Source organism: Sceloporus occidentalis, unplaced genomic scaffold, assembly GCF_023333645.1.
Source record: "Sceloporus occidentalis isolate IW3139 unplaced genomic scaffold, rSceOcc1.0.p SCAF_37, whole genome shotgun sequence".
NCBI classification, from domain to species: domain Eukaryota; kingdom Metazoa; phylum Chordata; class Lepidosauria; order Squamata; family Phrynosomatidae; genus Sceloporus; species Sceloporus occidentalis.
Window position 1 is genome coordinate 10,268,209 of NW_028317017.1, and position 13,162 is coordinate 10,281,370.

A 13,162-nucleotide genomic window follows, 5' to 3' on the forward strand; every position below is an offset into this window, starting at 1 on the left:
GTGATACCGACTCCAACTCACAGTTCTGGGGAGAAGCAGAAGAACTGCTTCTCCCCAAAAGGGACTGAATAGTGTGAACACTTTAAGCAGCAAACCAATATAGTTCAACTGGTCATTTTTCTATATCGTAAAGATGGCGAGTAATTTATTACATTCTCAAACAAAAATAAAATACAGCATTAAATGCATACTCTGGAAACTAGATGACAGAAAATGGTTTTATTTAAAAACGGTGTCCATTCATTTAAACTGAATGACTAAGACATGGTGTTTCAAAGAAAAAAAAAAATACATAAACACCACACTAATAAAGTCTTAAGACTAAAAAATAGCCTTTGTAGATCCAACTCAGTTACTAAAAATGTACCAAAAACTAAACATATATGGGAATGTTGTCAGACAAAACAGGTAATTATGCATTGCGATCTAAGCGGACATCAATTTCTCTGCCGTTTATCTTTATGCCGTTCATTAATCTGCATGCCTTCTCTGCTGTTTCTGGCAAGTCAAACCGTACGGTACCACAGCCTTTAGATTTACCATTTTCCATTTTTATTTCTGCAAAAACTACACGCCCTGGAAAAAGAAGGAGGGTATTATCTTCAAAGTGTACTCAAAATAATAAAAACAATGTAAGCAAGCAACAAATGAAAACCACGCCTACTCGCTTTGTGTTGGAGCAGTAGGGAGTTCAATGTTATGACACAGGTAAGAGATGTTCAAATCTTTCAAAGACCCTAAAACCCTTGCTTTAAGACTCTTCCAACAGAACACATGAGAAATCAATGACCAAAACATACTACCATGGAAAAGAAATGGATAAAGACCTCAGTTTGACTCTCCCCAATACCACTATTTGTGGCAGTCCTATTACAATACTTACCACACTGATTAAACTTTTCTTTCAGTTTTTGCCAGGTAAGGTCAAATGGGAGCTAAAATGAAATACAAATATATATATTACATATTGTATATAATACCATGGACAAGGTATGTTACATTATAAAACTGTTACTTACATTTCTGACAAAGATTTGGCATCCTTTGTTTCCCCGGTCCCGCAAGCCACTTCCCATCTGGGCAGGACCAAAGCCTCCAAAACCTCTGTCCATATCCATATTTCTGTCCAAGCCACCTCCAATTCGGTCAAAGTTGGTGTTAATCCGGTCCATGCCAAGACCCATACTCATGCTATTTACAGCACTCATACCACTGCCTGGAATGAATTTTATTTTTTAATGACCTACCGGTTACATTGAGAGAAACTAAACAGCTCAATAATGAAACCTACTCATTCCGGATCCTAGGGGGCCCATTGATGAAGAACCCATTCCTCCAAAACCTCCAACCATAGCACCACCTAAACAGAGTGAATTGTGTGTTACAATCATGGGGATGTTTGTATAAAAAAAAAAGTTAAAAACCCTAACCAAGTTTTACTTTGTGTACAAGCAAACTGAGAAAGATTGTACAATGTTTTGTGGCTAATTAGGGGTGCATAACAATAAGCATCTACAAAGTTTAATTTAAAAAAAGAATGTACTACAAGCAATGAAAAATACCAACAGCTTGGGCATTTTGTCAGTTTTGGAGAATCCAGAGATCCATGTCTAAGGGTGACATGGCCAGCATTATCTAATACATTTTCCCAAGTTCTTTCTTCTCATCCCACTTTTTACAAAGTTGGTTTGAATCAACCAATCATTAAGTCAGAGATAATGATTTGAAAAAAGTGACAACTTTTTAAGCGAAACGTCCTCAAAAACACAAGGAATTCTTACTCATTCCTCCAAATGAATCACCAAATCCACGACTTAAGCCGATATCACTGCGACCAAAGTCTCTGTCCAAGCTGCCTCCCATTCCTCCTCGATACATGTCTGGAAAACAAAGCGAATATGATATTGCGAAACATTATTGATGTGCAGCCAAGTGGGCTGTGATTTTGTGGCAGCAGCTTACCTCCCATGCTGCTGGTCATGCTGCCCATGCCTGCCATGCTGCTTGTCATGCCTCCACTCATGCCAGCACCTAAACTGCCTCTGTAATCATCCACACTACCCATTCCTACACAAAAGGAAACAAACATTTAAGATACGCAAACCAAAAAAAGGGGGGGGTCTAGGTATGAAGTTTTTTTTGTCTTAAGTTCCAGAGGGAAAAAGTGCATGTCCTACAAAGGAATCTTTAATATAATGCAGATGTTTGTTTTTCAATCAACTAAGGGAAAAATGCCAACATTAGCAATTTGTGTAATGTATTTACTACAAAAGCTAATTATTAAGTGCTTTATACATAGACCCCTTCATACCTGTCATTCTGTTCATTCCACTAAATCCTGCCATGTTATTAATTCCTTCCATGCCACCAAATCCACTCGCTAATGCAGAAAAACAAACACAATTTTACAATAGTCAAAAGGACAAAACTGTCAAATGTAAACTTTTAAGTTGAGTAATCTTACCTCCCATTCTATTCATTCCGCCATATCCAGGACCATCCATACCCATACCTTAAAAGTCAAAAACATTCACACATTAGATACAACTTTTTGCAATATTTTACAGACAGCCAGCACTTCTTGCAGCTGGCTTACACTTATCTTGCAAATTATTTTCTCTTAACATACACCTACCTCCAGGTGCAATGTTTCCCATTCCCATTTGTGTTGCACTGATCGGCTGGCCACCTGGCCCAAGGCCCATTCCAATACCACCGAGCCCGCCTGTTGATATAAGCAGTGTTTTTTTGTTTTTTTTCTATAACTTCTTCACAACATGATGAGTTTGAGATCTGATGCAATCTACAGTTCGTACATTAAACCTTTAGCAAATTGGCAACATTCAGAATTATGTCAGATAAAAGCCATTCCAACAATGGAATTATACTTACGAGGTAGCTGAGGAGTTTTAGATTCTACTGCATGGAAATCATCATGAGGGATGGATTTGTCATCCTGTTGTAAAAATGTTTACGTAAGTAAAATTCCAAAGGGGGGGGGTAATAAAATCATGAAGGTTGGAAAGATCTTACTTACCATCTTGACATGCATAGGTCTATCAAATAAAAATTGTCCATTAAACATAGCTGAAAGCATATATGTTAAGGAACAGATACATAGGTCAACAGCATTGTAGATTAACACTATAGAGTAATATTCTGTGATAGAGAAAAATAGCTAATTGCACAAACAAGCTGTGCATTTAAATAATCCACTATCACTAAAACGAAAAGCATATTTTGTCCAACATAAAAAGGATACAAATTGCTTGTACAGCTTCAATTGCTTGCTCAAAAGTAACTGTTCCCATTCCACGACTTTTTCCATCTTTATCCTCCTTAATGTCTGCTCGTTTTACATTTCCTGCAATACTAAAAACCTCTTTCAATTTCTTCCAACCAACTTTGAAATCAAGCTGAAAAAAAAGGAAAACACTTAAATTATTGTTTTTGATTTGAATACAAGGGAAACAAAAGACACAGCCCAATATAGATTATGTACATCGTAAATTATGTTTGAAAATAAATCAATTTTAAGTGTCAAACTTTTTTTCACAATCAAGCAAACCCGACATATGAAAAGGTTTTCACAATTATCTTATAGTGCATATAGACGCTGCTGGCACCCATACTACCCTCCGCCTAGTGTTACACAGCACTTGGGACCAATGCAATGCTATAAAGACCTCTCTCCATCATATAGTATTTTGAAAATAGTGATTTCCATTTAAAAAAATGTATATCTTTCACAATCCAATGTTTCTAGATGCATATTTGTTATATGTATGCAATCCAAGCTATTACCTTAACCTAACCCACCAGACAAGCATACCAACTCCTTATTATACTGCCTTATGCTTAAAATGAATGCCTATGGATGAATTTATTATTAGATACACTGGAGCCCCCCTTAATGAGCAATTCCATGAAGATTTAGGAGAAAAAAAAAAAAAACATTTTGAAGGGAACCCCAAACAAAATTGCTAAACTACAGCACTGTATTTAATGCTCAAAAATACATTCACATGGGTCATCTAAGTTGTTTGTCCTGTCACATTAACTGTTTACAGCACTGTTGGATAAGATTCACGCATGCAGTACAAAAAGCTATAACTATGTCAACAATATGGTGCTACATTTCCAAACATACTTTGGAAGCTTATTCAGACACCGTCCTTGGCATGGCTTGTATGACAATCCCAAAGGAGAAAGAACAGCCACAGCAGGTCACAAACAAGCAGTGACCATTACCCATAACATTAGCAGGGATGTAGTTCTGAATCTGGCTCTGCTTTATTATGAGCCGACTTAATTCTAGACGTGTGCGTATATAACAATTTTAAAACATTAGCACGGGTATATTTAGCTTAAACATACATTAGCAACAAAGACTGTTGTTCCAAGTCGTCCTGCTCTTAGAGCACTGATGATATCGGGTGGTATGTTAGGATTATTTAGTATTGAAGGTGGGAGACTCATTGCTCCAGGACCCATTTCAGAGTTATGCCCTGCAGGGAAAGGCACACCTCCACGCTGCAAAGCCCTTCGAGCATGGTCTCCATCTGGATCCTAAAAGATAAAGAGTCTACATTTTACTTAAACTGCCATTAGATTCTGGAGTGTAACAGTTGCAAATTTACAATTTTAATATACATAATACTAGATAGCCATGTACACAACACACTTCTAGCTCACTCGTCCATAAAGAATACTACCCAGCAAATATTAAAAAGGCCTCACATAAGTATGAGCTAAAGTTTTATATTTTCCCTACTGACTGATAAAGTGACATTGTAGGCCACTGACATCTTTTCTTTAATCAAAAGAACGCCTGGTTAACAAACAGCTTGTTGTGATTAAAGGGTGCACATAGGAACATGTTAAATAGAGGATTGTATGGCATTAGGATTTACTGGGTAAAATGGAAATGTTTACACATCCTTACTGCTTTAATGTTAAGGGGTCTTCCGTTTAGATCATGTTTGTTCATTACATCAAGGGCTTTTGTAACAAATTCCATGTCCTTGAACTCCACAACCCTGGAAAACAGGAATAAATACATCAGGAACTCAAACAAATTTTAAGAAAAGAAACTTGAAATGAACAATAAAATAGACACTTACCCACAACCCTATATCCGTGATAACATGCGAAAATAAAAGGAGGAAAATAAACAAATTAACAGTGTGTTATGGAACTGTACATGGGATAAATATACAAGATAGCTCTTTGAACAGGGATACCCATATAAAATTGTTTACTTAGAGCTAGCTCTAAAAAACAGTGCAAATGGAAATGTATAAGATTTTTTTTTCTATGGCCCTCTACCCGTTTATGGCTGAAAGTTTGTAACCAATTCCAGTAAACAAAGAGAAGACAGGGATACAAATTTTATCCTCCTTCCACATGCCCAAAGATTTTTCTCATCAGCAAACTAAGCCTTAACAAGCGTATTCATTTTCAGTCTAAAAGTCTAGCTCAGGTATCCAAATGTTCACATCACTGACTGTTGAGCATCCCTGCAAACCACAACAGGAGTGTCAAAATATTCAGGACAATACCAGTAGTAACAGTACATTGCCAGGGAGATTTATCAAGGAACTTAATAGCACTTAAAAAGCACTTAATAGTCCAATAATCAGAAACTGACAGCCTTCTGCATTAAGTGTTTAGCTGCACACTTGTTTGAGAACAATGAAGATGCAGTTAGTCACTTTCAACCTCATGTAATTTAGAAGGTATAAACAGACTGTGCACCTTGGAACAGTCATACTTCAATACAGTATGTGAAAATGAAACTTACTTCCCAAAAAATACTTATACAAATGTTACAGAACACTGCTGAGGGACTTTAACACCTCAAGCAGATTTTTGCCCACGGCACTTACCCTTGATTTTCCTTCAGCATCCTTAAAGAGCTCCACGTATGTAACCTCACCAACTACATAAGACATACAAAGGGAAAATACCAAGAAACAATGCATTTAAGACCAGTAGCTTTCTTTACTGTGCCCTGTGCACAACTCTACAAAATAACCTATTATTCACCAACAATCAAACCCAGACCAACATACTTCCTCTGTCTATGTAAGTTAGCTACTTTTCAAAAAAATAAATGCAAAGCAGCCACATTAAATCAAGAGCAATACAAAGTACCAAATTTTAGCCTCATTGTTACTATATATAATATTTGGCCAGTATGATATAGTTGGTGAACAAATTCAGATGCAGAACTGGACCTTAGCCACATCATGTAAACATTGGTCAGCCAACTCACAACAGCTGTTTTAAGGTGACTTTCTACCTGAATGTCTTCAATTGTAAAAATTGCCTTAAGATCCAAATTTACAAGTCAGATGTTTCACAGCAAACTACAAGCAAGGGAATACAATGATAAAACCAATCAAATAGTCATGTCACCTTACAACAGATACACCAGAGACAGTTCATCAATTAGATATTAAAACAATCTATCAGAGCCAGGGGGTTTGGATTGAACATAATATATATATATATATATATATATTTGCAGAGGCAATACTATCCCCCAATAAGAGGGAAAAATTGCACAACCAGTTTCACTATTCAACAGGAACAGGCCACGAATGAAACTGCAAAACACTGTGGCACTACAGACGAAGGACCCTTTAATTGTACCCACTGTATAGGTCTACATAATAGATACAAGTCATGTTGCAATACTGTCCATTAAATAGCCAGTTATTAGAGATGCAGTATGCTTAGCCTAGATAAGCATATTAATAAATAAGTACAGTGAATAACTTATCAGCTAAAAAGTGAGGCATGCATCTACAATTTCTGGATCATAAAAAACTGCATATATAAAACTACTAATCTTTTGTTCACTCAATTTATTAACCCTGCATTTTAAGCAATAGCAGGTTATTAAGTTGAGACAAATGTGAAATTCTGTGATGGACTCACATTCACAGTGATGCTAATGTTTACCTTTTTCCCTCATGAGATCTTTGATGGCTTGCCACTTCATGTCATACGGGATATTACTGATGAATACTCTATTCCGGCTCTGACCCTTCTTATCTCCAGAGCTTGACTGCTTCTCTTTACCATATGGATGGAACCTATTGGTCTTCCTGTTTCCAGTAGATTTTTCCTTAAGCGATGTCTTTTCTTCTTTTGGAGACTCCTCATTTTCTCTTAAAAACAAATGTTAGCTTTTACCCTTAAAACTATTATTCTAGTAACAAGTTTCAAAGGGGGTCTTATAACTACAGCAATGTTGCATTGGCTGATGTTTTGATAAGACCACTTTTACACACGGGATGCTTTTTGTTTGATTTTTAAACCACCAACCATTTCTTGATCATTGTCTGTAATGCTGATATTTAACTTTGGCTCCAAACAATTAAAGGGAGTGTTTAGCGTCTCGCAGAGCCGCACCAGCAAAGAACATACATTAAAGCACATTAATGGACACTTTTAAAATGTTACCTATAGAAGAAGCTGCAGATCCAGAGCTGCTTTTGGACCACTGCCTTCATCTTCAAAGGTTACTTTGTAAGCAAACAACATTGCTCTACCAACATCATCAGCAATACATGCATGTGAAATAACACACTTTACTAAAGTAATAGCTATAGGAACAATGTATTACTGCTCAAACCGAGAAGATCGCCTTCACTAGATATTTTAATATTGGCCCTGCTGAGCGTCCCCATCATTTTGTAGGCAACACTTGGAGAGAATACGCACAATATGAATCATTCGACTAGTACATAGAGACTACGAATAATACGTGCGTTAAGCGAAACGGAGCTGTAACCTTAACTACGGTGTCTCGGAAGCGCAGGGATACTGAGACAATACATCGGAGGCCAATGAAACAACAAAGCCGACAAAGGCCTACAAGCTAAGGTCCCGCTCCGAGGTCACGGGCACAGCTATACGCCGTAACATAGCCTCGGAACATTCGTACAGTTGCTAGTCTCGGACCGGCCTCCTCTAAGACTACACTGGCGGCCATTTCCCGTCCAGCTGTGTGGACCTACTTTTTGACGCCATTGGAGTGGGCCTCCTCTCCCGCGCTGTTGTCGGCCTGCTCCTCGGTCGCACTGTTCTCACCGCTGTTATTCAGGGCGTCCTGGGAATCTTGTTGGTCGATATCGGCCATGTTCACCGCTGTTAGATCACCTCACACAACAAAAGCACAGGAAGCGCAGCGAGATTTCAAAAGGCCGAAATACCTCTTCTCCTCCAACTGCGTAATCAAATAGAACTCTCGCGAGACCAGATTGCGCTTTTTTTCCTGTTCGTTTTAAATAACTTTATTCCTATTGGTTACAAAGAACAAGACAAAGCACACCGTTCTATATTCCGTACTCGGTTTTTCAGAACGAGGGATATTTAACACTCTTCAACCGTGTACTCTATTTCTTCTGCATTAGTATATTCACACAAATTATGTATTATTTTTTCTCGACTAGTAGGGCTTCATTTTGAAACCATATTCATATATGGGAGCCATTATTTGTTAGGAATAAAATTTAGTGGGGGAAAATAAAAAGACAAACAAAAACAACCAAACATTTGTTCACAGTTTTACACAGAATGAGAGCAAATTATATGTATATATATATATATTTATTTTTTTTATTATTTTTTTTAAAAAAACCTGTCTAACCTCATTGTTTATCTCAGCTCCTGTGCTCTTATACTTACTGATAGCGTCCACAATATGGGTAGACTCCTTAATGCTCAATCGTGTCTTTCCATACATGCCCTGGGCTATCTTTTAAAATTCCAGAATGGAAGTCCCAACCTTAATCAATCACAATTATAATTCTTACAAAAATTAACCAGCAGACCCCTTTAACTAAAGTGATCAACAGATACTGTCAGGAGATTGAATAGAGAATGTAGTCAAAACTCAAAATATCCTTGTTGTAAAAAAAAAAAGAGACATTGCAACTGCAGGCTGTGCGATTCCAATTGTTACTCTCCAGGGTGCAAATGTATTCCTTAAAACATCCCTTTGTGTTTGTGTCTTTTATTGAATGAAGACCTACCCTGCCCCTTGCTTTTTTAGCACAACCTTTTTGAACCCCTGCTGGTGCTTGAAAATAAGGAGGTGGGGAAAGAGCACATTTATACAGCAGGGCAAACAACATTTGCATGGGGACAAAAAAGGAGACATTGAATCTTGTTTGTGTTATTTGTATGCAACTGTGCAGTTCCAATCAAATGCTGGGCTTTCCCTATGGGCATGTGGCTAAATATATATATATATACCAAAAGCAACTGACAAAGTATGAACTAGAGCAGCATAAGAAGAAATCTATATTTTTATGTCAACTTGTCCTTAAGCCAAGTAACAACCCAATGAGCATCAGTACTAGACACTAATTTGGTATGACTTGAAAATGGTAGTAGAGCATACTTCATAACCCTTCCGTTTTGTGTTTTCAAGGCAATTTTGCACCTTGGGGTAGATAAATTTGTCTTGCCTATGCTCATATTTAGTGTAATCTACAGATTCATGCAAAAATCATGCTTTCCAAGTGTGAAATATAAGCCTCTTAGATATAGTCATAAGGTTGGCCTTCTCATCTACTGTCTCTGCATGAACTGATCTAAGATATGGCAATTTATTCACCAGCTGCACTAAGCAGCTAGAACATGTCTGGGTTATCAGAATGTTACAAAGGACATTTGTCATTCCCAAACTTTTGGTATTATGAGAGCTTTCCATTGCCATAAATGTTTGAAGTTTCACATGTCAATTGCTGCCATCCCAGAGTACCTTTGTACTTGTTCTTATATACAGAATTCTAAATTTGATCATCTTCTCCCTACAAATTCTAGTCTTGAAGGATCACTTAAAGTTTTGTTGGGCATGGCGACGCAGACAGGACCACCTTGAGCAGTGCAACTCATCATCTGGTAGAAAGCAGCAACAATGGTTATTGCTGCATAGCAGCGCTTTCCCATTACATTGTCTTTGCAGTGTTCTCTTTGAAGCTCTTGTATTGGAGTACTTGGTCTTTGAATGATGTCCCTGTATACAGCATGCCCCTTAATGAGACACATGTACTTTTTTGACTTCAAGCAGGGCAGACTGGCGATGACTAGGTAGCCCTGGCATTTTATGATCAGCAGCCACCACATGATTTACGCGCAGCCACTGGCTAGATGGGTTTTTTATACTCACGCAGTGTGTGGCATACCTAAGAGGCTCCCGGAGTAGCGCTGTTTATTCAGGTCACCACCTGCGTCACCCCACTTCCTGCCCATTACCCGGTTAAACAACGGCGCGACCCTTGATGTCAGTCTACTAGAAAACAGTCTACTTTTCTTGGCATCCTTTACTGTATATCCATCTTGTTGACTGTTAAAAGTATTTTTATAACTTTTTTCATTGTTGCACATATTTTTCGTGTCTGCACACTCGAATTTGAAACTAAAAGAACCAAGAAATATATTGATTTGTATTTATCCCATCATATGTACCTGCTTGTTGAATTCAATTTGTTTTCATTTTGGAATTGAACTATAATAACCTTAAAAAGATATACAGAATATAATGACAAATATGTACAAAAAAACCCAGCCAGATTGAACTATGTAATATTTCTTTGTTGAATCCTCCAATTGCAAGTTACAAATTGATATCGTTCTTCCTTAAAACGAATTATAGTGAAAAATACCTTATTGGCAAATCAATAATGAATTAGTTCCTCTGCATGATTTTTTTTCTCTAAAAAGCCCTAGAGCTGAATTAATTTCTTACCGGTGCAAGTTATGGTGATGAAAACAAAATTTGCACAGTGAACATATTTGTAGCAAAACTAATTTGGATTTTGCTGAAAGATGTCTGCTGTACCAGCTTATGTTTCATTGTTGTAACGAATTAAATGCTGGCATGACAAATAGTTTTCAATTATAAGAATCACTGAATACATATGAGAGGCATTCTTGTTATATGTCTACACAATTTAAAGGCTTGCTAAACGTCTCAAATTAAGGAAAATCCCATTTAAGCCTAAGTAATTGGCAAATACTTTTACAGGTAATTTTCAAGCAAAAAACCATGCCATACTGCAAGAAATGCAATTACAGTGATAACTTTTCCAGTGGCACTGTTAGCAAAAAAAAAGAAATTATAATAATTTACACATGGGTGTAAAGCCTAGGGAATGGAAGGATCCCCCTCCTACATCCCTCCATCCAGAACAGACACTTACCCTGTATAGAGTTATGATTATGAATTTATATGCATATTCTACAAAGTGTTCCTATCCTTTTGGGAAATTTGTTAGCAAATGTGGGTTATTCCTTTTCTTGTATGAAATATATTCACGTCTATATTGGTTTATCCATAGCAAAGGCTGCAAGTGGTGAAGCAAAACAGGAATGATTGTTCTATTATAAAATAAAATGGGATTTGAGTTGACACCTGATTAAACCATGCAGGTAACGATCAGTAATGTTATATATTAATACTTACATTTTATTTTAAATCTTTTAGCAAATTGCTAATGTTGTCTTCTCTCTAAAAAAGGTGTAATTTTTCTTATACACCAGTCTCATCTATTTCAGATCCCATTCAATCCAAGGCAATATTTTATGACCTGGGTCCTGTAGAATTTTATCAGGTTTCAGGGATATCATGGATGTTATGAATTCATATGGAGAGAGTCGGTTAAAGCCCTTCAGGGGCTTTTAGGTGTGTGACACCCCCAAAATCTACCCACACTCATACTACTTGGTAACATAACCTGACCCCAGTTAATACTCACCTATTAGTGGCCTGCACAGCGGAGCCACTGCTGTACAGCTTGGGGTGGGACGCCGGCAGATTATCCATTAGAACACCAGGGCCCTGCAGAGTTTAGGGATGCCAGAGGCGTGTGCCTAGTGTGCCTAACTGACAATCTGCCATTAGATTGTCTTCTTGGTTTGAAAAGAAATATTACTTTTATTTTACATGACAGATAAACCTTGTATTTAATTATATTTTCCAGCATGTTACATTTGTTGCTTTATAGTTTCTTTAATGCATGATTTCATGATTTGCTTTTAAATCACTTGCTTGTGGGGTTACACTAGATGGCGCTCATTCATGTTGATGTGTTTTATCTCCTCTTGGTGACGCTTCTAATGAACACTTCATCATCACCAAGTTGCATTGTCCCCCCTTGAGGTCACAGCTTGTTTAGCACATTGAAAACTCTAGTACCACCTTTATGGTGGTTGCTCAACATATAAAATCTTAATTCCTCATCTTTTGAGTAGTGTGTTGGAATTAACTAAAAAGGGCGATGAATGTAAAATTAGGTAAATAAAAATGTGAAAATACTTAACTTGAAAAACTGACAATAGCACACTCTATAAAGAGGATGTGTAGGGAAACAAATATTTAGCAAAAACGTTATAATACTGTCCAAAATGTTGAAAACACCAAACAAAAAAAGGACAAAATATGATAGAAGATAATAAATAATTATTGACTATAATAATTTAGTCAACACAGCCCACAATAATTACAGCTCGGATAGGAATTTTCGGTCATAGGACATTAACATTAAATTCTGCAACTATCAACAGGTTTGTTCACACTGAGGGTGCAAATATTCAAACAACCTGTCTGATTTTGAACACTTTGTGATAATTTATACACAAAAAAATACAGTAAAACAAAATAACGAAATTATAAAAATCAAAAATTCTAGTGGACCCAGTCCTAACCAGTTCTAGTTGACTAGCCTAAGTTCTTCCTAACTAACCATTCTGGACTTTTCACAGAAAACCATGTAGTCCTCAGGGGGTCCTCAAGTTGCAGGCCACCTTCCATCTTAGAGATGTACTCTCATACATTTACATTTTGAGTTCTGCATGAGGCCCATGCAGAGCAAATATTCTCCACACAGATCAAGCAGATAACAAAAGCCAATTTATTCCACCAACAATTACTGCTAGCAAAATATTGAATATAGTAATAAAATTTGTTATTAAAGGTCATTTTGCAAAATCCTTAAATGCATATTTGTAAAATAATTATGGCATTTAAGCGTTTCCTACCAATACTGTAGACATCTCCACTATAATTATTCATAATATACGTATACATTTTAGGCATAAGACAAAACGAAGCAATTAGCCACTATTTTGACAAAACAATAAT

The 13,162-nt window shown here is 36.9% G+C and overlaps 1 protein-coding gene across 1 annotated transcript; it reads right to left on the minus strand.

Annotated features, from left to right (window-relative positions):
* Positions 1 to 412: 412 nt before the first annotated feature.
* Positions 413 to 8,152, minus strand: LOC149297818 (myelin expression factor 2-like). Its single transcript, XM_089488348.1, has 18 exons — positions 8,031 to 8,152; positions 6,970 to 7,178; positions 5,889 to 5,941; positions 5,124 to 5,131; positions 4,946 to 5,039; positions 4,378 to 4,569; positions 3,263 to 3,416; positions 3,038 to 3,087; positions 2,893 to 2,956; positions 2,636 to 2,725; positions 2,465 to 2,512; positions 2,312 to 2,380; positions 1,963 to 2,067; positions 1,782 to 1,880; positions 1,292 to 1,360; positions 1,020 to 1,216; positions 884 to 935; positions 413 to 576 (listed from the first exon to the last, which is right to left on the minus strand). Exons 1-18 carry the CDS (start codon positions 8,150 to 8,152, stop codon positions 413 to 415), a joined length of 1,839 nt encoding a protein of 612 aa, XP_089344474.1.
* Between the last annotated feature and the right edge of the window lie 5,010 nt (positions 8,153 to 13,162).